Source organism: Pogona vitticeps, chromosome 5 (assembly GCF_051106095.1).
Source record: "Pogona vitticeps strain Pit_001003342236 chromosome 5, PviZW2.1, whole genome shotgun sequence".
NCBI classification, from domain to species: Eukaryota; Metazoa; Chordata; class Lepidosauria; order Squamata; family Agamidae; genus Pogona; species Pogona vitticeps.
This window is the reverse complement of record NC_135787.1, coordinates 163,820,971-163,847,546: the sequence shown is the minus strand read 5'-3', so window position 1 is coordinate 163,847,546 and position 26,576 is coordinate 163,820,971. Positions and strand designations below refer to the sequence as shown.

Here is a 26,576-nt window from a genome sequence, read left to right as displayed (position 1 = left end):
TGTCTAGTCCCAGTTTAGACCCACTGAATCAGCTGTTGAACAATACATCAACACTTCGTTGTGAGACCGGGGGCGAGAGAAAGGAATCTTTCACTGGAGTGCCGTCCTTTCCACAGACAATTGAGAGGGAAAGCCAGACCTTGCCCACTCCAGCTCCCTGCAGAAGAGAGCAATGGGGTACTGATGACCAGGACTTGGAGAAGCAGTTGCGTGGGTTAACAGTAGCCGTTCAAACTGAGGATTTGGCAGGAATAGGAAGAGCAAAGAGGGTGGAGATTGAGGTGGGAACAGCGTAAATAAAAAGGGGAGAAAGTCCATTGCTGCCAGATTGGGAATAGGTTTGGCTACAAGACCCATGGACTGGAGAATGGGAGTGGCTGCAGATTCCCAAAGAAGAGGCTGACTACCGACACCGAAGAGAGATTCCCCCTAGAACATCTTACTGGGGTGAGGCCGAGGCCGGCGAGCGGCAGAGGAGATTGAGGGAGGAAAAGGAGAAGGTGAAAAGAGAGAAAAGGGAAAGATTGGCATAGAGGGTAGAGGAGATGAGGAGGAGAGGGTACCAGGAGGACCCTGGATGACCTTTTCCCAACAAGGGGTGCCGGGTGGATCAACCCCCTGAGAGGACAAGGCCGTTCCCATATTGGAAAGAGAGGCTGGAGAGGCTATGAAAGACGCCGTGGCCAGGACCGTGGAACACCAATGAAACCAAACCCTTTTTGAATGACACTTGGGTACCCCTGTCTGACCCATTGGCGGCAAGTGACAAGTTATGGAACACTTGTTTGGACAGTGATTTTTTGTGGAATACTCCAATAAAACCTTTCCCCTGGTTCAAAGTTGAAAAAGATTCCTGGTTTTGTTGTGGAGACCGAAGACTTAAATTTGAAACATTCGTGTTCTGCTTTTCTATCTTTTGCTATGACCACATGGTTGGCTACTGTGAGAAACAAAATGCTACACAAGATAGGCATTTTTACCTTATCATGGAAGGTTCTTTTCATGCCATGCTAAAATGAACACTTGCTAAAAAGGAAACATCTGAAGGAGGAGGCTGTTTAGTTTTTTTTTTAAAACACCTATTAATATTGCATAAATTAACAGCAAATAAGGATTAAAAAGATGAGATAGAATTCTACTTTAATGGCAAACTGGTGGCCAGTACCCATATACTGTATTTGGAAACTGAACTTGTATACTGGGGTAGGCAGACTAAATACAGAACTATATGTTTGTATTAATTGCATCAGGAGATACAGCTATATGCTTTACTTATGCTAAGTGAACCAGAAGAATTCCGAGCAGCTCTAGAAAGAGACGGTAACTGTAAGTTGCAATTATAATACATTTTTAAGCTTTGAGGAGGGAACTGGGTCTGATTATTGTTTTCTGTATTACCTGTTATGAAAATTCAATGAAGCAATGTTACCGAAAGCGGCAAATACAGCTCATTTAACCCTGCAGTACTGGAGTCCTTGCTGTTTATGCATGCAAAATGTCATGGAGAATCTACGTATTTATTACCTCTGATTTTAAAGGTTTTATTAACGGAAGTTTTCATGCTAAATAATTGCCTTCTGATTATATATTACTGTTACCTTGACCTTTACTTCCTACTTCATGACAGCCCTGACTGGTAAATAAAATAGTTCAGACAAACAGTGGATAAGATGGCAGATTTGTTCCCAGATTGAATTACTTTTGACCAGGATGTTTTGCTACCTCAGGCAAAGGACAACATGGCACCTTATTTTCCATGTGCAGAAGTGAACTAATCTACCGTTTGCAATGTAGTTTGGCACTGGGGATGGGACAATGTCATCCACTCTACTCGAGGATACGTTTAAGGTTAGAGGAGAAATTCAATTGAGCCTGTTCTTGGACATCCCACCAAGGGGAATGGGCAAGGGACTCAAGAAAAATTTCCAAGTCACTGGCACTGCTTCCCAGGTTCTACCACTTGTGGTGGGTGCCTCAATCTCTTTAAAAGTATGGCTGGTCCTTCATGAGCTGAAGAGCAGGCAGCCATAAGTGAATGCTTCTCCATGAAAACTGTTCCTTGTATCTGTGATTTTAGGAGAAATCAGGAAAGGAGTATTATCCAGGAAGGTGATTTTTCCCATGTAGCATCCACATATACAGCATTCAAGTATGTAATTATCATCCTGGAGTGTGGATCAGTATAGCCCAGAACAAGTTTTCCATCAAATCTGTAGTTTATGCAAAATGAGTCTTATAACTGGATAACTTAGCCATTACATCAACTAAGTTTGACCTTGCTTGCTTGCTTCCCTCCTTCCTTCCTTCCTTCCCTCCCTCCTTCCTTCCTCTTAATTTCTATTGTTTCACTAGACCCTTGAGCTTGGGTGCACAGTTTGAAGCTGCATTTTTCCTTGACTGTTCTTCCTTCTACTTGGTTTGAGTTTGTCAGCATGATGGTGATCCTACTGAACTGTGTAACGCTTGGGATGTACCAACCCTGTGATGACATGGACTGCCTCTCCAACAGATGTCAGATTCTGCAGGTAGGTAGCTACCTCTCCATAATGGCAGTAAGTGAGCTAACTGGGATTTTCAACAACATTCTCTTATTTTTTATGACAGCACTGTTAAGTTTGCCAGCAAAAGTATACAAAGAGAAACTCTGTCACAAATTACCATTCTAGCAACTTTCTGAACCAGTGCCTCTCCCTAGTCATACATCTGTTTTTATGCATTCCTAAACAGGTTTAAAATACATTGCTGGTAAAAAAAAAAAAAAGATGTATTTCTTTGCCCATGTCAAATGTCTGTCAGGAAAGCAATATGGAGCAATGGTGGACAGCTACCAGAAGTCGAGAGGGTATACATGCCCCGTGGACCTCGAAGGGATACATACACATGACCTCTCCTCCGAGGGATTTTATACTGCCATGGTTTAGGTCCAATCAGACTTACTGAAAGTGTAAGGGAAATACCCCAAAAAAATCACTTTTGGTTTGGGAGGGGGGAAGCCCCACTGGGCCTAAAACAAGCCAAATGGCCAAAACAAAACAAGAATAGCTGAGTATCTGGCTACGGAGCCAGAGGTTGGAAATTCGATTCCCTACTGTGCCTCCTTCATAGGGACTGGACTCAATGATCTATAGGGTTCTTTCAATGCTGCGGTTCTAAGATTATATGCAGGTTATATGCAAAAACCACCATAATGGAATTATGCTCATAATTTCCAGATTATGGGACTTCCTCCCTCATTTTGTTTAACGTTTGGGGGATATTTTGGGGTGCTGGAGGGTTGGAGAACTGCACTGGAGTCCCAGGGGAGCCATCTGTGGAGCACATTGTACCCACCCCATGTAGAGAATTCATATTCATGATATGTTTGCACCCACCAGTTGTTTGTTCTCTTGAGCAGTGAGTTGAGATAGCTAGGAATGAAAGCTGATTAAAAGCCACTTCAGTTAATCTTATCCTTTTTCAGGTTTTTGATGATTTCATCTTCATCTTCTTTGCTATGGAGATGGTGCTGAAGATGGTGGCCTTGGGGATTTTTGGCAAGAAATGTTATCTTGGAGACACCTGGAACCGCCTGGATTTCTTCATTGTAATGGCTGGGTAGGTTTCTACCTTCTTTATTTCTTCTTCTTTTGATAAGAATGCTTTTAAAACAGAGCCAACAATATGGGAACTGTGTTATATTATAGAATTATCTCAAGGCATGCCTTGAATGCAAAACTGAGCTAGGTGAACAATACAGGAGCATATGTGCTCTCTTTGTACAATCAATCTCATTGCTCGTCATTAGCTCTCAGATTTGTGATAGAAATTCTTTTTGCAGCCCCAAAGAAGAATTGAGTTTACAATTGGTTGTTGTAAAACCAATTTGCCAAGGAAACCTATGACAAGAATAGCTTATTGAAGGAGTTCAATGAATTTCCAAAGGCAAGTCACAGCCTCTCAGCTTTAGTTCACTATTTGTAAAAGGAAAATCATAATAGTCTACGTTATAATGTTATTGTGAATGCAAAGGCCAGTGACCCACAACATACTTTGTTACATCATATCTGAGATAAACAAGCTAGTCTCTGCATATTTTCTCTTTATCACAATGTGAGTTAGCAAATGCAACCCAAAACAGAATTAGGCACTAAAACAGGGGTTGGGAACCTCAGTCACCCACCATCAAATCCTGTCCTCTGGTCTTCCTCAGGTAACTATATCTGCATCCCGATGTTATTATTGTTGTAGGGTTTCCCACCTTTTATATACTGTAGTTTTTTCCTCTGGTTTAAAAGGCTGAAATGCCTCTCTTAAGGCTTAGTTGATGCCTACACCTAGGAGCAGAGCGGGTAGGTGGGACTCGTCAGCCATGTAAGGCAGCCCATCTAGGAGAAGGAAAACTCTGATTTCAAACCTCCACTGCCTTGTGGCTGTATCCACTGATGGAAAAGGCTTCAGGAGATAACCTCGAGGCAAAATCCGGAGCCGGAGTCCCGTAGACAGTTCGTGTTGTTCTGCCAACTCCTGTGACGTCGCTGGAACCAGTTGTATTGGCTCTTGCCTCTCCATTGGACTATTTCAGTGACGTGGAGAGGGGGGATTTGCTGCTTGGGTAACAGCCTATCCTCCATATTATTCTACCCAGGCTCCGTGCTCTGGAGAGGACACTCCAGCTTTGCATACAGTGTCGAAATAACACAGGAACTAGCAGTTACTGGTTATACGTTTTGCTCGATTGGCATAGACCATGATGCCAGGGGCTACTTCTGATGGTGGGAGAGCTGAAAAACAGATCAATAACCCTGCACCATGCAACAATCAGAAGACATCTGAGCGTTCAGCCTGGAGGCAGGCGGTGCATCATGGCCTCTCCCAATTTGAAGAGACACTTGTCCAGCAGGCCGAGGCAAAGAGGCAGTCCCGAAACAAGCAAAACCAGGGAGCTGGACAGGGGACAGATTGGATTTGTCTCCAGTGTGGAAGGGATTGTCACTCTCGAATTGGCCTTCTCAGCCACACAAGACACTGTTCCAAGACCTCCATACAGAGCACGATACCATAGTCTCTTGAGACTGAAGGATGCCTACACCTAAGGCTTAGTTACTGGTAGTAAGAGCTTTAAATAGATGTATGTTAGCATTTAAAGTCCCACGTTTTTGACTTTGATTACTCTTTCCCAAATAAAGCAGATACTGTATAGGCAAGCTCCAGGGCCCTGGAGGCCACCGTACCCTCCAATATCCATTGCATGTTGCACCCCCCCAATGCATTTCTCAATTTTTTTTCACAAGTTTGAACTGACTGGGGGTTTGCTTCCAGTTGGTGTATGGGGGGGGGAGGTCTCCAGAAACACACTGTAATGCCAACACACTGGAGCAAGATTCTTGTCTGGACAAGATCCTGTATTTTGCCTGTGTTCTTACTGGCTTCCAGGGAGAGTGATTCTTCCTTTTTGGCTGATATTTTTCATGGAGTGTGTGACCAGGCAGGGATCTAGGGCCTGCAAAAACGTACGCGAGGGACTGTTTGCAGCTCATGGACTTCATCATTCCCTTTGAAGGGGAGCAACTGAGCTGAAATCTCAGTTGTTCCTCTTCAATACTGCACAACAACATGTGAGATGCTGCCCGAGGGAATAAAAACTACCCCAATGCTGGGCTCCCCGGTGTCTGCAACAGGGTTTGTTGCTCACTCTCTCTCTCTCTTCCCCCTTATTATTATTATTATTATTATTATTATTATTATTATTATTATTATTATTATTATTATTATTATTATTATTATTATTATTAAAGATTTGATTTGATTTGATTTGATTTATACCCCGCCTATCTGGGTAACACCCCCCCCCCCCCGTATGCTGCTGCTGGGATGCTCAGGCTTTCTGGTGGTTTTGTGCTTGAGGGACGACTATGGTGTCTCTGTGTGCAGGGCCTGGTTGGACTACAGGTCCCAGAATATCCGAAACATGTCATGCTAGTTGGGGAGAGATTATGGAAGTTATAGTGCAAAGCAGGAGCAACAAACTTTTCTGAGCTTTTTCAGTGTGTCAAGATGAGAGAGTGGATAGCATTATGTTGCATCTCTAGAGATCCCTGGCATGTATGGCTCCCCTCTGGGCCTAATTACAGGCACTTGCTGGGAAAAAAATGGTAAGTAGCTAGAGGAAGGCAGGTGGGAGGGACAAGAGAGCTCTTTCTGATCACATCAGCGCTATGCTCCTTTTCTAGGCTGCTGGCATTCACAGCATCTTTGTTTAGCAACAACAACAAAAGCAGTGTTGTGATTCTGCCTTTACATCCTTTTGACCCACCTAAGCACACCTCAGGGATGTGTTGACATTTGAGTGTTTTTAACAGGGAAGTTGCTATAGTGCAGCTCCTGCCTTCCACTTCACGCGTCTCTCTGCACGCCAGTCGAGGGGCCCACAAGGATTTGCCAGTCAAATGTTTGGTGAGCGTTCCCTGCCTGCACCGGTGGGCACAGTGTTGCAAAATGGTTTCTTTTATAAAATAAGCTGTGTTGTAGGGAAGAAAGGGCATTATTCTTCCACCACAGAGAATCATCACCTGTCATTCCTACCTGGAACTCACTGGTTGAACTAGCAGTGGGTTCAAGCCTGAGCATAAAGCAGCCTCTGAGCATGAAAAGCAGCAGCATTTCAACGGCTGTATCCCGTCCAGCGAATCTGCATAGAGTTGCCACCTGGCTTATTTTAAATCAGCCTCAATGTTTTATTGCCATCTTGGAGCTTTTATTGTCCTTGTTGTCTAGTCCAGCTACAATGTTTAGTGCTGTCCAGTTTCAACTGTCACAGGGCTCTGTTCCATTCACAATAAAAACCTTTGTTGTATTGGGTTCTGTTTTTTTAAAAAATATATTAAAATTTCAGCATACACACAACGTGCAAGCACTTGCAGGCTACTGTGCCAGGGGAGTGAGTTTTTCTGCTCCTCTGCCAGAGGTCCATTTATTTTGAAGTGGCTGTGGAACTGATACCACATATGTGCACACCCCAGCTTGCTGTTTTTTTAAAAAATTCCTGCTGTCTAATACAGTGCGATACTAGATAGTAGGAATTTAAAAAATATTAAAAGCATTGCACTCCACTTCCTGAAGTAGCCGGTGCTGCACCAAACAGCTCATTCCCAGCCACCAGTCAGCCAAGCCCTGCCTTCCTTCCCTCCCCTTTCAGCCCCCACCACTTCCCTTTCCTCCCACCCAAGGTCTCAACCATCCTCTTCTCCTCACCCCCTCCAGATCCTTCCTGCCTTCTATTCCTCTCCGTCACTTGCCGCCATGCCCTCCCACTCTCACCTCTTTCCTCCTCTTTCCCTTTCTCCCCTTTCTTTCTCGCCCACCTCCTTGCTGCCACTCTTGCCCCAGCCAAGTGGAGCCACCTGATTGGAGAGAGATTTGGCAGTGGCGGCAGCAGGGAGGCTGAGGCAGTGGCAGCCGAGAGGATACACTTGGCAACCTAAAAAAATTGATTTGGGCTAAAGACCCAGTTGACTTTAGCCTGAATGCAAAGAACTCCAATCCTTCTCCTGCTTTATTCTGACAACGGAACCAGGCCTATACAGTCAAAGAAACTGACATGTGCAAATAAGATACTGCATTTCCCTTTCTGAAAAGTGCTAGCCCTGGGTGCAAAGAACTCTGCTCATCCATACATGCAAGCATATATACCTTATTGAACTAAAAAAAAATGAAGAAATATCTGTGTCATAAACCCATCATCATTACAGTATGGATTTTTAAATATGGCTTTAAAGGGGGATTAGAAAATTCAGCGAGGAAAAGATTGAAGTTTTGCAGAATAGTTGTATAAAATAAGCTGTGTTGGGGGTGAAAGGATATTATTCTTGCCCCACAAAGATCACTGCACCTGTAATGTTAGCAGGGATCCATTTCTTTCTGACTCTGTGTCTGGGCTTCTTGAAGTAATCCATTTGGCAACTGTGGAAAAGACAATGCTAGGTTAGATCAGAGGTTGGGAAAGCTATATTTTGGATTATACAAGTCTCAGAATTTCACAGCCAACATGGCAAACTGTCTATTGAGAAGATTGTGAAGGTTGTTGTTCAAAAAAGAGGAATTTTTCAAGTCCATAAAACTCTGGACTTGAGGGATTTGCAGTCTGCTTCAACTCACTTCAGTCAGTCAGTCAGAGTCTTTATTGGATACACAAAAAGTATCAGAAATGCGAGATAACAAACAAACAATTAATTAACTGGATCTCTAAATTCATGATGTCTCAGTCTGCCGTTCCTCATTTTCTGGTGCAAAATATATTTTTTTTCTTCTGTTGTGATCCTTATTGACATTTTATTTATTGTTCTTACAGCATAACACAAATAGCTCTCCATTGCATAACATGTCAAACGTTTTGCTTTTGTACCAAGCAATTTTTTAAAAGGCCCTCCCCCCAACATCCAAATGTATATTTTAAATGATCTTCAAAATCTAGTGCAGGATCCCTGATAGATGCTGTCTTGATGTATTGGGAGCAATACATTTGAGCCGTCTCTGTTTACTCCTTTCCCTCCCTATCACAAGCATCAGTGCTAATATTTTTGAACATCCGTGGTTCATACAACTTGTTTGCAGATGAATGTATGACCTGAGAGTGGTTTCCCAGAATCACATGATCATCTGCAAAACATTGGTGTGAATTACCCATTTTTGATTATATACAGTACATTGCCCTCAGAAGTGATTCCTAAAGCTCTAGATCCTGAATGGCAACAGGGTGCTGCCATTCTGATTGCTGGTATTACAGCCATCATCATACCAAATCAGCATGGCCCTTGCAGTTAGCTATGATGCAGATTGTGGCCCAATACATCACGAAGTCACAAGCTTGGGGAAAGCTGGCATAGATGAATGCAGAAGAGGGCAAAGTGTGGTCCACAAGCTGAATGCAGTCTCCAGAGGCCAAAATATGCCCCTAGCATCCCTAATGCTAATGTCATGTAGGCTTATTAGATTATTCCAGATCAATAAGCAACTGGATCACCTCTTAAACAGCAGCTAGTAGGATGTGTGGATGGGCTCTGTGTTAACTTCCAAAGACCAATCACAAAACAGTGCAGGTTAATTTGCAGACTGTGAGAGGTATGAAAAGTTTCCCCTGCAATAGTTGTATGTTCTTGACACTTAAGGAACATAATTATGGGCCTTCAGAATCCTCCACAGCTCACTGCTTTGGGGGAAAGAACTTTATCCTTGGCTTAAAAGGTCCATGAACAGTACAAATGGTTTTTGAGGTTACTGCCAATGTCTCCCTTAATTGCACTGAGAGGAGATTAGGGGAATACTGAGAAGAGAGGAGGAAGCCTGGGTTCACAAGGTTGGCTCTAAATTTCTTAATTGCAATTAAGAGAGAGCTAGTCTTATGATGACACCAACCTCCATTGCTTTTGAGATGCACTAATGAGCAGATCCAATTCATCCATGGATTTCAAAGTTTCTGTGTTTCACTAGATAAGCAGCATGTGGGCTGTTGTCCCATGATTAAAATACGGAAGTCGGAGAAGCAACTCCCTCCACATCAGGGGTACTAGCAGGGGAAATTAATTCAAACCAAGGTCCTCACATTTTGTCCAATTGCCAAATTAGCTTTGGCAATTGCAATTTGGTTTCAAAACTCAACAAAAGAAAGCCACAATTGTGCAGCCACAAATATAGCAAAAATATTTTACCAGAGCGCTGGCCTAGAAAATGTGGCTTACACTCAAAAACACTATGCTTTTCTAAATTAAAACCTACTGTGTAACATTAATACAGGAGTGGGATGTAGGAGACCTTTTTTCCCACTATGGACTTGTGTGGTGTCTTTTTCTCTCTCCAAATAACTTATGAAATTATGACTGCTTGACATTCTATGTCAAAAGACATATTACAGCGAGCTCGACATTAGAAGCAGACCTCCCTTATGTGCTTAAATTTGTTGGTTCATCCTAGTCTGCAAACTGGTTTGCTTTTGTTTGATGATTGTTCATTGGGAAAATAGCATGGGATTCATTTTCAAGTGAATTATGAAGACACAGCAACTTTCAGTTACATCACGAAGGAGAAAAATATTATCACCTGCTAGTTGCGAAGTTGGTGGCTATTGTAGTTTCACCCTGAGCGAAGAACCACATTGATCCTCCATTCACCACTTTCCCATTTCTAATAATAAATAATAATCATATGCTGTGAAGTCAATTCTGACTTACAGTGACTCTTTTTCACGGGTTTCCAGGTAGAGAGAACTCAAAAGTGGTTTATTATACCCTTCTTCTGGGGACACACCGGGACTGTGCAGCTTGCCCACGGCCACACAGGCTGGTCCCACTCGCAGGAGGCATGGTGGGAAATTGGGCTCCCAACTTCTGGCTGTGTGGCCATCTAAACCACCGAGCTATCAAGCCAGCTTTCCCATAACCAGCTTAATGAAAATATAACAAAAGGTTGAATTGAGTCTCTTATCACCTTCATTGGGCCAGTTCCCAACCTTACATTAGAGATCTCAAAATGACTCAAAAAGCTCTGTCTTTCTCTCTCTTTGATGATGGTCTCCAAGGTAAAAATGAAATGGCAAGGAAGCCCAGTTGTTTACTGATTTTGTTCCAAATATTACTATAACCCATGCTGAACCGATGAGATAAAGTGAGCTATAAAATGAAATAACCCTGCTGCCAAGATAAAAGCATCTATGCCTGCCTTTGTTTATTCAGCTGTAGCCCTTCTCATCTCTTCCCTCTTCCCAGCAAATTCCACGAGTTACCATTCTACCAAAGTGAATTTGCTGTCAGCTCTCTACCCTTTTCGCCTCCACTCCCCATGCAATTTAGCAGCTTCAGGAGGAAGACTCTGCTGTCACTAAAAATGTAAGGTTGCCATGGCAATGAGGAATGACATCACTAGAACTTTCTCTCCCCCCCCCGAACCTCCCCCCCCGCCCCAGCCTGATTCATGGATTAAATTTTAAAATAAAAGGTCCTAAATCCATATTTTCCTCCTTTGCTGTTTCCTATAAGAAATCAGGCCACTCCTAAAACAAAGGCATCTTTATGTTTGGATAAATAAAACATGCAAGTGCACAAAGAGGTGAGGAGTCTTTTTTCTGGCTTCTCAAGCGGGTAACTTTTCTCCCATCAGTCGGCTGGTCATTTGGTGAGGCAAGGCTGCTGTGGGATCTAGCTGTCTAATGTGCCCCGTGTTTGTCGGCTGCTGTTGAAGTACATGGCTGTTCTCTCCCTCTTATATGTTCAGAAGGTGTTCTCCTGTGACATTTTGTTAAGGACTGACTGACCTGTGGCAGATAACCCTTGCCTAACGCCATTTCACCTTAAAGAAACTTGCTTTTTGCCAAGCTGTCAAGAAAGAAGTCCTTGAAGATGCTTACACCTGACTTCTTGCCCATTTTGAAAAACAAAGCCTATTTTTAAGTTGTGTCTCAATCTAGGAAAAAAAAAATCAAAATTGAAAACATGGAAAACAGCTCCCATTGTAAGGGTCACAATTCTCCCTCTGCTTGGCTCCATTTGGTTTTGTTTCTTGAAAACATAAGAACTTAATCCTTTTTCCATAATTAATAGTGCAGTTAGCTAATTTTATACTCTGAATTTAACGGTCTTGTGCTCCCTTCTTTGGATGGTAATTGTGGGGGCAGAGTGAGTGTCACTTAAAAATTAAAATAAGTAAACTTCCTCTAATTATGCAGCAGATAAAATGGTTCAGTCAGGAACCTAAAGAGCTGATTAGCTTTCAATCTCCCTCAATATACCACCTCTCATTTGTTAGTTTACCTCAACTAGTACTTATTGTCTCAACATATTTACTTAGAGACTCTGGTAATGAGAAAAAAAATAAAATATTTCTGTTTATTTACAGTTCTTGTATAAAAACAAACATCATATTGTGTAAAAATTTTAACTTTTTACATCACTGAGCTTAACTGGTTAACCAGCTTTATTACTGACTAACTTGCTGGTTACACAGATGACAGAACACATCACTCTAACTGTCCACTTCTGACAGACTCCATTGCTAAAATATCTGGAAGCTGAGTCATGGCATTGCCGTGTTAAAGGCCTATTTTGGCTATCCATAGGCCTTAAGGACTGTCGTCAAATGTCCACCTTGCTTGTTTTGGCTTCTGTGGAAGTGGGGATGTTTCTTGCTCTGTGGTTTAGCATACTGATGACCCCTGGTTTGTGGTGTAATGGGTGATGAGAGTCAAATCACAGGTACCAATGTGTAGGTTTTCTGTAGATTTCTATTCATAAGCTGCCGTTCGATCCTTTGATGACTGCACAGTCCAGGAAGGCCAACCAGTTGTCTTTGGTATCTTCCCTGTTGATATTTGGGTCCACTGCATTTATGTGGTCTGTGAAGGCCTGTACTTCCTGAAAAAAGTCCAGTTGCCATGACCCAACTTCCAGATAACCTCACCTGGATAACTGAGAATCTTTATAGATGCATTGCTAAAACTGACCTAACTGAACCCTGACTGGAAAAAGGTGGGGGGAAAGAATCTGAAGTAGAAACAATTGTCTGCTACTGAGTTAACTAACTTTAAACCGTAGTCCAGAAGAGTCCCCCTCATTTAAAAACAAAACAAAACAAAAACCCCACTCCTTAAAGGCATCATATGCAGTTTGCAATACTTGACTCCATTTGGTTTTGTTCCTCGAAAAGACAATGACTTAATGTCTTCTTATAATTAGTATATGATAATTCTATACTCTGGATTTAATGGTTGTGTGCTCCCGTCTTCTTCGGATGTTAATGTGTTTTACTTCACTTATTTCAAGATAGAGTAAGGGAGCCCCACTGTATTTGGGGACCTTCCAGATTATTCTCCCAGGCAGAGACATCTGCCCTGAGATCCTGTCCTGATAGCACAGTTGTTGATAATAGTCATCTTCGTGTTTGGCATGAGATGTTAATCTTTCAGTGATAATATGTGGAGTGGGTGAATCATGCTAACTACAGTGAGTCACTTGCTAACTGAACTGTCAATTTGTCTAACCTGATTTCGGCTGAGAATCGCCCACATGCCAGGTTAAGATGCTTACCTTGCCTATCTTAAGAAGGTCCCATTATAGAATGTATGGGGCAGAATACAATTTTTGCTGTGAAAACATTTTTTCAAACAAACAAAAATTTGTATTTCATCCATTCTGTGTCAGATGTGCCAATTTTAGAAAATCTAAAAAGAAACCCTTCTTCCTGACCTAAAAAACATACCTTGCAATCATTCCAGCTACCACACATATATTAACAGTGAAGATCAGAAATCAAAAACAAACAAGTTATTGTTTGCATGTATTCCAATCATCTTTCAAAGCACAGGTTAAAAACAAGAGCGTTCGGAATGCTCTATTTGCCAAGTTATGTAACTAAACTTTGAGTGAAAATTATTTTACTTCTTCCATGCTAATACAAGAATCTTTTATCTTGTTTGCTGGTCAAGAAATAAAGGAGCTTAGGGGGCGAACAGATGAGCACATAATTCACTATTTGGTTCACTTCTGTTGTGGTTTGGTTCACCTGTGACCATGTGTGTAAGAGCAATCCATCCCAGTCCTTTTGTGAGCTGTTCCAGCCCTTTCTGGCACAGTGCTAGGGCTGCGGTTTATTTGGTGTGATTGGGAGCACTCCTGATTATTATGTTTTGAAGTCTGTATGGTTGCTTAATTTGCTCCCAAATAGAGCTGTGGGTGGTGTTCTCTTCAGTGACAACCCTATGATGGGTTGTGACAGTAGATATGACAGAAGAGAAACCTTCTTCTCTGTTTTCCTCTTCTCACAATTTAAAAAAATATATTATCTGGAGTGATGCAGTGCTGTTTCAGATATAAGGGAGAATCCATGCTAGGTTGATGTATCACTGTAGTGCTATGCCACTTACTAAATTAAACAAAAAAGGGAAGTAGCCATGGTCCACAGAATGACAGCCGCAACAAAAGGTTGGGAAAGGGATGAGGGAGGGGCATTAATTGAAAGAGGGAGAAATTGGAGCAATCTGCAGTGCTGTCTCGATCCAACACACACAAAAAAGAAGCATCTCCCTATGAATGGAGGGATCACTTCAGTGTGAGATAAAATAGATCACACCAAAGTTAAGAGCCTTTAAAGCACCACCCAGATTACTCAAAATTCCCTGGTCTAGTTACACCCTCAGTCTCATGAACAGCAGATGATGTGGTAAACTTAATTTTGCATCACACAATTTTAAATCTCAGAACACATCACGTGACTGAATGTCCTGCGTGCAAATACATATAGTTTACCACATCATCTGCTGTTCATGAGACTGAGGGTGTGCTTATTTTCTTGTGAGTAGGATCTACCAGCACTCGGCTGGTGCTGAGATCAAGGCTACTGAAAAGTTTGTTTTAAAAAAGGACCACAGACCTGAGTTTCATAGCTTTGAAAAAGAACCACAGATCTGAATTACCTAACTTAATGGCTTGTGAGCTAATTAAGTTACCTTAATTAGCCCACAAGCAAGCTGCCAAGCTTGAAGGGAAATGAAACCAGGCTCTGTTTGGGTTTTTCTTTTTTCTTTTCCCCCCAATATGACAAGTTTGCCTCTTGAGGAAATTATTTTAACTGCCAGCTCTTGGGCAACTTACAGTAACCAACACAAGTTGGGAGAAAAAAAATGCTCTAACATTCAGATCTGGTGACTGTGAACCGGCCAGGGGAGAGTATGTCCTTGTTGGTTCTGCTGGACTCTCTGCAACTTTCGATACCATTGACCATGTTATCCTTCTGGGATGGGACTGGGAGGCACTGACTTACAGAAGCCCTAGTCTTCCTGGAGGGGAGGCCTCAGAGGGTGGTGCAGGGGGACTCCTCTTCGACACCCTGGCCATCGGCCTATGGTGTCCCTCAGGGTTCTGTTTTGTCCCCTGTGCTATTTAACATATTCATGAAATCACAGAAAAGGTTGGAGTTTGGGGATTCAGTGTCACCAATATGCAGATGACACCCAACTCTATCTCTCCTTTCCATCCAAATCCAAGGAAGCTGTTTAGCTGTAGATAAATGTCTGGTGTTAGTCATGAACTGGATGAGGACAGATAAACTAAAACTTAATCCAGACAAGACAGAGGTGCTCCTGGTCAGCTGAAAGACAGATCAAGAAATAGGGGTTCAGCCTGTGCTGGATGGGGTTGCACTCCCTCTGAAAACACAGATGTGCAGCTCTTAGATTTGGCTCTGAGCCTGAATGCCCAGGTTTTGGTGGTGTCCAGGAGCGCCTTTGCACAGTTCCAACTAATGTGCCAGCTGGTCCATTTCTTGAGAGGTCTGATTTTGCCACTATGACACATGCCCTAGTTATATCTTGGCTGGATTACTATAATGAGTTCTACGTGGGGCTGCCTTTGGGAAGCGTTCAGAAACTCTGCAGAGTCTAAAACATCACAGCCAGATTGTAATCTGGGGCTGGTTACAGGGGAAATAAAACTCCACTGTTAGAACAGCACCACTGGCTGCCAGACCATTTCCAGGCACAATTCAAAGTACAGTGGTGCCTCGCTTAACAATTGCCTCGCTCAATGAGGAAATCGCTTGACGATTAGGTTTTTGCAAAAGCGGTTGCAAGACGGTGGTTTAAACGGCAAAAATCCACTTCACGATGATCGGTTCCCTGCCTTGGCAACTGATTTTCGCATTATGACGATCTAAAAACAGCTGATCGTCGGGTTTCAAAATGGCCACCAGGTGTACAAAATGGCCCCCCGCTGTTTTCTAGGATGGATTCCTCGCTTTACAGGCACTGAAAATGGCTGCCCCATGGAGGATTTTCACTGGACGGTGAGTTTTCAGCCCTTTGGAACGCATTGAACAGGGTTTCAATGCGTTTCAATGGGATTTTTTCGTTTCATTTGACAATGTTTTCGCTCTACAGCGATTTTGCTGGAATAAATTAACATCGTCAAGCGAGGCACCACTGTACTGGTTTTAACCTATAAAGCCCTAAATGACTTGGGTCCAAACTATTTAAAATACCATATCTTCCTCTATGAGCTTGCTGGGGCATTAAGATCCTCAGGGGACACCCTTCTTTTGGTCCAACCAGCCACACAGGTGTGCTTGGTGGGGACATGGGAAAGGGTCTTCTCTTTAGCTGCTCCCAGACTCTGGAACTCCTTCCCGTGGAAGGCCAGCCTGCCCCCCATTTTTGCTGTCCTTCCACAAGCAGGCAAGGACCTTTCTCTTCAGACAAGCTTTTCCTAAGAGTGGTTTCTCAAATTGGATTGTTGTACTCTGTTGCCTTTAAATGTGATACTTGTTTAATTCTTTTAAACTATGTGTATATTTACTGTTTTTAGCATTTAGATATTGTCCTTTTAATGTTGCATGAATTTTTAAAGGAGAAAGGTGGGGTAAAACTATTTTAAATAAAATACATAAATAAATAAATACTTTCCAATCTGGTATATTCCAAAGGAAGTCGTAGGACTGGTGGCTTTCTGGGATCCTGTATCTCATATATCCTGAACGATCCAGTCTTGAAGGTTCTAATTAGACTTTTAGAGGGACTTGTGGGTGCTGCTGACTCATGTATTTTAAGGAAAATGTTTGGTGTGAGGTTACTGTGTTTAGCATTTCCTAGCCCCAAGTAGGCGGAAGCAAATTGGAAAGGGAACAGGGTAATGCTACATCCACAGTGAAGCGTTTCACGTACAAGACGCAACCAAAATACTGCAGTAAGTTGGCAGCAGCCATTAATGCCCCTTCAATAGGCCCTCAAGCATGATGCCCAGTCACTCAAAATTAGGGATTTAAAAAAATAAATCTAAGTCGAATCAAGCCTGAATTCTCACTGTAAGCTAAAATTACTAAACTGAAGCTGTTTTATTTTGGGCATATGATGAGAGAAAAACAACAATTAGAAAAGACAGTAATGTTAGGGAAGGATGAAAGCAGTAGAAAAAGAGGAAGACCTAACATGAGATGCATTGACTAAGTAAAGGAAGCCACAGCCTTTAGTTTCCAGGTTGCGAGGAGGGATGTTAATGAGGTCATCAGTTCATGGGCTGCCACAGGGACTTGATGGTGCATAACAACACAGAAATAGGAAACAGTACCGACTTCTTTCAAACGTAAGCCGTGTTACTCGACATATGACTAGCAAGTTTGATCAGCAATTTCCTGTTAACCTATTTCCAGTTAAAAATAATCTGTTTTTTAAACATGATCTCCAAATAGCATGTGGTGTGCCCTACTTTCTTGAGTCATCTGAGTACACGTTACTGAATCCCTTACTGTCATTAAAACAGGCACCTTTGACACTGGCCTGCCCTAACCCTTTTTGCTCTCTTTTTGCAAGGCACTATAATTTAGGTTATCGTAGGCTGTAATTTATTTTAAGTTTGTATGTAATTGCATCCATCCATGTGTGTGTTTAAAACATTGCCTTTATCAGCCCTTCCCTTTCTGTGGCTTTGCCCTTTGTCTACTTTTTCAATTGCAACCTTTTACCAGTGATCTATGTTATTTAAAACTTTTTAGAGTGTCTTGATTAAAGGTACAACATGAAAATAAAGATAAGGACAACTAAAATAACGATACAACTACACTTTGCTGCAGCTTTCTTCTCAGTCTTTTATGGTTTTATTTATTTTTGGTGGTCACACAAAGACCTAGGATTGTTTTGGTGCTGGAGTCCACACTGGCCTTCAATCCAGAATGATTCGATATGTCCACCCACATGGCAATCCCCATCTCCCCTTTCTTATCTTTTTCTTATCTGCAGAGGTGATCTAGCACTAAACTAATGTATCAATGCAGTGACAATGTGATCTAGCACTAAACTTGGTTGTTTGTTTGTTTTTAAAAAAATACTTTGAGGTGACTAGGGAGAAAGATTGTGGATGTGGGTGTTCCTCCTGCCCCAGAACATTATGCCCCAGCTTAATATGTCACCATAACACCAACCAGAGTCACTCCCCCACCTGTCCTTTAGTAGAACAAAACAAGTGATCATGCATAGAAAACACCATCTGAATCACTGAAACTTTTAAAAATTAGAAGCCCCCAGCATCTAGGGCAGGGGTCTCAAACATGCAGCCCGGGGGCCATTTGTGCCCCCCCAGATGATAGTTTGTGGCCCTCACCTTGCCTGCCCCCCCCAAGCACCCACACATCCTTTGCTGTCAAGAGTAAAAAAAAAAGCCTTGCCTCGCTCATCCAGCTCTCTCCCAAGACAGCACCTCTTGCACCCTCCATCCAGAACTGCAGCCTGCCAGCCAGCCCACCTGTCTGTCAGCTAAGGAAACTCCTGGGCGGCTTCCTCGGGCTCTTGCTCCGCTTGGCAGAAAATCTGATGCGGCCCAGCCTCACCCAGACTCTGCCTCTAGAGGCCCCCAAGTAAATTGAGTTTAAAACCCCTGATCTAGGAGGAAAACTCTGAATTAGAAGCAAAAAGGGCCCAGCCTGATTTCCAGTCTGATTGTGTCCTGTGATCATTGAAAAATACTTTAAAGTCAGTCATGCTAATTGAAGAGCAAATCACAAACTATTTGACAATGTAGTTGCAGCGTAAACCCATCCTAACAGAGGGAATGAGTTTGCCAGATTGAAACTTTTCAAAGTACACTCTTTACTCTATCCCATTGCAATCAGAGTGCTTAAAAATGATTAAGTCTGACCAAATATCAAATGGGCAGGGAACAATTTATTCACCGTCCTGATCTTGATGTTTACAAATAAGATTATGTGTGAGAAAATTATTGGATCAAAGATAGTTGTAATCAATTTCAGAAAAAAAGTTCTGATGGGCAAAACATATAAGAATGCTTAAACTTACATTGTGGGGTGAATCAAGTGAAGTACATGACAAGTGTGTCAACTGTAGCGCTTTATACAAGATGAGGTAATTCTTATCCATTGACTTGGCGCCTTGCATGGAGGAGAACCCTGGAAAACTGGAATGTAGAGGGCTGGTGTGGTCAGGATCACACCTCTCTCCATGCAGTCAGTGAGATCACAAAGTAAACAGGGTCTGATCTCATCTTTTGACCACTATGTTTGAAAACATACCAGGAAATTCAGTAGTAATTTTTCATTGCTGAAAATGAACTGTTTCACATTAACAGCATGTTGCTATTTTTACATCTTGACATATAAACAAGGCAAACATTAGTACCATCTGTATGTGGTGGAGTTCTCCACTACATCTGGAATTATAAAATAAAATTAATGTATCTGCCAAGAACCCCTCAATTCATCAATATTTTTGATGTTCACAAAGGGCATGCCAATAATTGATCATGAATTAATTTCACACATGGTTAACATTTGCAATAGCATTCTATGTATATTATTGGAGAGAGCTGCTGATTGTGTCATTAGATCAGGGTTATATGTATTCTTGTCCCTGAGAGCCACAGCTATGGCATGTGGGGGGTGCCTATGCCCATGCATGCCCATGCCCCCATATACACACTTGGAACTCATTTGAATATTTCCCCAGCCAATACACAAAGCACACAGTCCAAATATATATGTCTGTCTTCAGAAGTAAGCCCCTGTGCAGATGTTTCAAGGATTCAAACCACACCTCAGAATTTTGCATTTAACATTTAAGTGCTGCTCTTGACATGCTCTTAAAAATGTAATTGAACATGGACCGGACCATCTTTCAAGTGGAAGAATGTTCTCTGGTCGCTCTTCGAATAGAGGAGAGTTATCTGCATTGCAGAATACCCTAGTTACATTCTCATTGGCTCAGTGCTTGTAGCTGAACATAGTCACCTATTTAGTACCACAGAAGGGGGAAGTGAAAGATAAGAGTTCTATGACAATGGGGTGCAAGAAATTGTAGAGATGTGTATTTTTTTTTACACTTTGCAACCACTTCTCAGCAGGAATAATCTCACTGTCCCATCAGAATGTCAAAAAGAAACCTTGCAGATGACATCAATCTGTGGTCTTTTCTCCTGCATATCCCATTCTGTACCAGGCATCTCTGTCTGGGAATAACACTATATTTCAGACTTTGTAGGATGGCATCCAGCAGCTCTGTGCAGATCAGCTGCAGAAATGAAGTATAATCATCAGGGATCTCACCCAAGGACGCTTCCCAGCAGCTCTTTCAAACCTTTTGCTGGCCCTGAGCAACAGTTCTTTTAATAGTTGACAAGGATGTTTAACTGCAGATGACAGTTTCTGGAGGGAGCCACATGTAGTGGAACCCTGTCCAAGTCATAGAAATTACTGTTCAGGTTACTGAAGGGCCAGTGGAGTTTGACATAGGAAGGGGACGTTCAGCAGTACATGACTAATTTTATTTATCCATTCCTAATCTGTTTATAACACCACAGACCTGACCATGGTCTCAGAGCAGTTCACAAATATGAAACTTAAGAAATACTGAATAAAAACATAAAAGTTGTAAACAAGCCCATCACCCTCACAGTGTTAAAAGCCAGGAGTAAAAAAAGAAAAGACAGAAAGAAAAGACAGACCGAAAGAAGAACGTCAAATATAGAAAATAAATACACATTGAACACTGAATACCTGTTAGAAGAGGCAGGCCTTGTTTTTGCATCCAAATGGTACCGATGAGGGTGCCAGGCAGACTGCTGTTAGATCTGTTCCCAGCTAAATGTGCTGATAAATCCATGAATCATCAAAAGTGAAACAAAGGATGAGAGAACCAGCTTATGAGACCATTGTTTTCCCCTATGAATTGCTTGGTGTGTTTTGTTCACTTTTGTTGGAATTCCCGTTTCTCTTCATTTAATTCAGCTGCTTTTAGCTGTGGATTTGTGCATTTGCAAAAATCTGGACAAAATGACCCTTGAGATCCATTCTAAGGGTGCAACTACACTGGCAAGGCGCATTGGAGCAATTTAGCTCTGCATGGACTTGATACACAGCATCTTTGAAACCACATTTGGTTTAGATGACCACATAAAGACTTTGGGTTCTTTTGGTACCAGTGTTGAGAGGGACACCTCAGTCCAATGCCCATTCAATCTGCACCCACAGTGCCCCTTTCTTTGATACCACCCTCCTGCCAAACCCTGGTTTTTCTTTTACAATTTATCAGCAAGCTACTGCCCAGCTGCAGGGGAAAAGGGACAGTTTTCCAAAATTCTCCACACACTTACAAACATACACATATACCCTGGAAACATTGTGGTCTACTGGAGTACATTGGAATTGTTTTGATTTTATATTTAGTTTTCTTTCTTTCTGGCTTTTTTGTCTGTGCAGAGGTGATCCGGTGCCAAACTAATAGAACAATACAGTGATAAGGTGATCTAGTATTAGACTCTAATTATTTTTAAAAAATAAATAATAAATATTGCAGGGCAACTAAGGAGAAAGATCACTGGGGTTGGTGTTCCCGTTATCCTAAAATATCACACCTGAACTTACAACATTACCAGAAAAACTGCCCAAAGTCACACCCTCTGGTCCTTTTGTAGAACAAAACAAGTGCCACATAGGTGAAACACCACTTGAATCATGGTGGTTAGAAAAAGTAGAAGCCCCCAACAGCAGAGGAAGAAATTCTGGATTGGAAGGAAGAAAAGAAGGGTTGGTTCACATTGATTTTTATGTTTTGTGTTTGTTGAATAATACTTCAAATTCACCCCTGCCAATTCCAGGTATTTGCAAATTTTGAATTATTTTCCATTGTAGTTGCACACCAGCACTACAGTTCCATGATTTCAGTGGGCCTGTTCTGGGAATGATTGAATCCAGAGTCAACTGTCTTTAATTGACATTGGAGATCTTAATTAAGTGTCTCACAATCAAAGCCAAGTCCTGTTTATATTTGTGTACAAATGGGTTGCACTGAGTTCAGTGGTGCTTACCCTCAAGTTTGCATTCACAGGATTCAAGACTGAGATGCTCTGATTTATTTATTTTTTCTGGATGCCAAAATAGAGATTTCAGATCAAAGCTCTGGAGGACAGATTTTCAAAGACAAAAACAACTTTTATGTACCTCACTTCCTTCAAATTTCAAAATAAGTTAACTGCCCGGCTTGCCTTCTTGCCTTTAAAAATTCTGTCTCAGGTCAAAATCCTCTGCTCTGCTCCCCGCCCTCCAAGAGCAGTGCAGTCCTCACTAACTAAGTCGCCACTTGACATGACTGCTTATGTCTCTACACATTAGCTTCAAAACATCCCTAGAAATCTTAATGGAGTCTGACATTTTTCTCTCCCTAGGTTTCAGAGGAATTGGAACATAACAGTGGTGTGAAATAATCATGTCTTGTGCTTCAAGGGATGGGTATCTTGGAATGGGGCAGCATTCAGAAAGCCTTTGCTGAAAGAGAAATAAAATTTTACTTACTCAATTAAGTAATTCACTACTTGGGGGTGTTGAGCTTCTCAGCTCCAGAACTGCACACTAAAGTAGCTGTGAAATTGGTAATTAATTTTTTACTCCCAGAAGATATGTCTTATTGAGTGCTAGGAAAAGAAATAATGTTTTTTTAAAAAAAACTTTCCTTGATAGAAAGCAATCTAGAAGGGCCAAAATTATGTATTGTCCTTCATGCCTTCAGAAAGCTATCTTTCAATCAAGAGCTAAGGAAGAAAGGTAGAAGGGACCTTCATAAGAGCTGCCCCAAGTCCTGTGATTAGAGGGTTCCACCCTTTGTACTACTTCACCTCCCGGCTGCAGAACGGAAGAGTCGTGAGTAAGAGCAGGCGTGGGTTGGGTTGGGTTTGCTCAACTGAGAGAACAGCAGGGAGAGTTTAGTTCAACAGAAGTATGTGGGGCATGGCAAGATGCACAAGAAAATAGTTGTTGTTGTTATTGTTTAGTCATTAAGTCGTGTCTGACTCTTCGTGACCCCATGGACCAGAGCACGCCAGGCCCTCCCGTCTTCCACTGCTTCCCGGAGTTTGGCCAAATTCATGTTGGTCGCTTCAATGACACTGTCCAACCATCTCGTCCTCTCTTGTCCCCTTCGTCTCTTCAGGATGGTATAGCAATTACAGCTTTGAACAGAGATTCGGGAGATGCAGGTTCAAAACCTTACAGAATCATGAAACTCCCTGTGGGCCAGTCCCTCGCTCTTAGCGTGGCCTACCTCAAAGGGTTCTTCTGATGACGATCAAGTGGAGAAGGAAATGTACGTCATTTAAGTTCAGTTCAGGAAAGAAAGGACATAATGTAGCAAACAAAGAATATAGAGGAAAATTAATTCTCCTTCCCAGTCCTTATGTTGTAAAATGCGACCACCCACATGCAACGAGAAACACCTGGCATCTGGCACCTCCAGCTGTGGACTGCATTGCCTGGTGGAACTATCACCTTAGTGGGAAGGATGCTACCATCCTTCCCACTAAGATATGTGAACATGCCTACATTGACCAGGAACATTCCTTACTCTGCCTGAGGTCCCTCTTAAAAATCTAGGCAACTATCAGGACTGGCCCAAGAAAGCAGAATTCTTTGCTGTGGTGCTGTGGTCAAAGGACCCCTTTGGAGGCTGGTTCCAATCTATTACTGTGTGTCTGGTGACAAAGTTTAACAATGCAGCATTTTCAGTAGGTGTCATAGGGCTTAGCAGAGCCAATTCCCTTCAGCCAGCTTTTACGCCTCTGCCCAGAACAGATCTGTTCTTCTTTCAAGGCTGTTTGCTGTTTCAGCCTCACACATGAGCCAGGATGCATGCTTCCCCTAACAAGGTCTGATGGTGTGTGTCTTGTGTGGCACTCACCACCCACTTAAGCAATTTAGGTGCTTGTTTGCTCTCTTGCCTGCCCTTCTCATGCTCTAATGTGTCATTGCCATTAGCACTAATGGGGCACACTAGCAGAATCGTAATTGACTCTTAAAGAACTGGCAGGCTGGGTAGTTTAAACTGCTTCTACTTCCCATTTCCATTTTAGTAGAACAGTTGTTGGGAAATTTTACAGGGTTTTGGCAGGTTGTTTTCTGGATAACAATTTTCCTGAGCAATAGATTATAATACTTGCTAAATGTACAGGTCCAACATTTGTTTTAGCCATAAATTCTAGAGGTTAGGTGACACATGTGTCAGAAAGCAAAATGAGTTTGGCATAGAAGAGAACAGAGTGACACACAAGGCTAGTATACAAAGTAATGTTGTAGCTGGCTTCCCCTACCTGATGCTACCTGATACTCTCTAGATAGTTTGGACTACAGTTCTGAACTGCCCAAACAACATACTCAGTGGTCAGGAATTACAGGACATATGGTTTCTTACATACTGGGCATGGGGGTATGGGATTTCCAGATTATGTTTGAGACAAACAACCCACATGAACCTCTTGGACCATTAATCTATCTAGCAAAAGTAGACCTTGTAGAGGTTTTGACTTCAACACCCAGAAGCCCTCATCCAACACAGCCAGTGAAGATTCTTTTTTTTTAAATTTTGAAACATTGTGTTAAAGAAAAATAATAACAACAACATTAACATAAAATGTGTGTACCGCTCTTCAATATTAATTTGTTCGTCACTTTTCCAATTCTTTGCAAATATTAATCTTGCTACTGTGACCATTATAACAATTAACACTTTCTGCTCTTTTTTAAGATGGTCGTTCTTAATTATATTCAGGAGGGCAATAATTAGTGATATTTTAATATTATATCCAATAATTTCTCTAATTTCTTTAAAAACCAGCACCCTTTCTTTCTTTCTTTCTTTCTTTCTTTCTTTCTTTCTTTCTTTCTTTCTTTCTTTCTTTCTTTCTTTCTTTCTTTCTTTCTTTCTTTCTTTCTTTCTTTCTTATTTCACAAGTCCACCACATATGCATATAGGTCCCTTTTCCCTTTTTGCATCTCCAGCATTTAGAAGGTACATTTTTATTTTTTATATTCAATCTTACTGAGGTAAAAGCCGGTGAAGATTCTAGGAGCTGTGTTCCGAAAAGTATGTTTTCTAAGTTCTGATCTACTCTGACTGGCAGCAGCTCTGAAAAGAATTTTGACAGAGATTTCTCCTCCCTCCCTATCTCGCACTGCTTCTTAAGATCATCTCAGATTAGAGTTGGGAGAACTAAACTCAGTGCACTTCTGTAATGCATTCTGTAATGTAATGTATGGCTATAACACTGTGTTATGCAAACATATTTGTAATTATAGTTCCAACTTATGTGTCTTTCTCGATAAATATTTGGGCAGGGCGGAGTTGTACAAAACAGTTGCCTATCTTTTTTTACATGGTGCATGCAATCAATGTATATTTTCTCAATCTGGCAAATTCTTGGCATTTGAAATGCAGTGTTAGACCTTTCAAAAATATGATCCAGTACCCATCAGCTAATTCTATCCAATTATTATTCTCAGGGGTGGGTGGAACTTGGTTGTTACTGTGAATGCTGTGTAGAATTTGGTTACTTCAATGCTACAGGCACTTACTGGGTAGAACCTGGGACGTCAGTGGAAATATGGAAAATTAGTCTCTCGGCCCTGCTGCTTGTTCCCAACCTCCTCCCTTGGGTTTGGTTTTGGGTTTTCTACACATGATTTGGAAGCATAATGTCCTCTGCAGGAGTAGTCAATTATATACATATTTATCTATCTGTCTTGCAGTTAGGTTTATAATCTCAAAAAAGCATGTCACCTAAGGAAAAAGAGAGGAAAGGGGGAAATAGAGAAAAGGCAAGTTCAGGGTGAAAGTTGTTGAAGTTCCAGTTCTTAAGATGACCAGCTGGGATGGAAACAAGAAGCCTTATAGAATGGCTGCTTAGTAGGAAACAGTTGAGGAGATAGCTAAAGGCACCTGGTGTCTCAGTGGAGGCAGTGCAATCTCTTCTCCTCATCCCCCATCTCTGTAACCCAATGGAATAGTTGCTAAGTAGGCAATAGTTGGGGGGAGCTAAGGTGGCTGGTCCATCAGGAAAGGTGATAGAATAGCCCTGCTTTTCCCCCCATCTCTGTGACTTGATGGATTGATTGCCAGCTAGTGATTTAAGGAGAGCTAAAGGCAGCTGGTAACTCAGTGGAGGTGATGGTGTAGCCTTGCTTCTCTTCTCTCCCTTTGCTTTGCAAACTGATGAAGTGGTTGCCAAATAGATTGGGAACTGGTGAGAAGCAACAGAGTAGTCTTCCTTTTTTGTGCTTTCCAACTTAATGAGAAAAATCAGTAAGTCTTCCCCAGATGATGGCAGGTAAGCACCAGCAGGGTCCTACAATTTTGTGGATTTCTTCTTTTAACAAAATGAATGCACGTGAAGGTTGTTGTATGTTCCTGCCTCTAACACTGCAGTATCTGATACAGTTATTTTGTTATGGATTACCAGATGGAAGAGTAGAATTCCTTGTTTGATAGAATGCTTAGATGAGAGCAGAATGTGATGGAGGGAAGCATTGAGATTGGTCCATTTATAGCTGTTTGTGGATCTGGGATCAAGGGAAAGAGTATATGTGGTTGGTTATTTTTGTCCTATTCAGGAGATTGGGTGATTGTGGTGATCAGTGTGTTTTTTGTTGTGGGTGTATTGTTGTGATAAAGGGGAGATCTGTCACTGTGATTGATAGGTGCCTTAGCTGGTCTTTTGTGTGCAGTGGTCACCGGTCCTTGTGGCTGGGTAGAGTTCGTTGACCTTTTGCAGACTGTATTTTTTAGTGCTGGGAACCAG

The 26,576-nt window shown here is 41.9% G+C and overlaps 1 protein-coding gene across 2 annotated transcripts in view; it reads left to right on the top strand.

The window, feature by feature from the left end:
- Positions 1-284: 284 nt before the first annotated feature.
- Positions 285-26,576, top strand: part of CACNA1I (calcium voltage-gated channel subunit alpha1 I) — a 181,014-nt gene continuing 154,722 nt past the window's right edge. For both annotated transcript variants that reach the window (XM_073000129.2, XM_073000128.2), the window contains exons 1-2: positions 285-2,525; positions 3,461-3,594. In XM_073000129.2, coding sequence (XP_072856230.2) covers positions 2,433-2,525; positions 3,461-3,594 — 227 coding nt within the window. In that variant the 5' untranslated portion in view covers positions 285-2,432. The remainder of the gene's footprint in view (positions 2,526-3,460; positions 3,595-26,576) is intronic.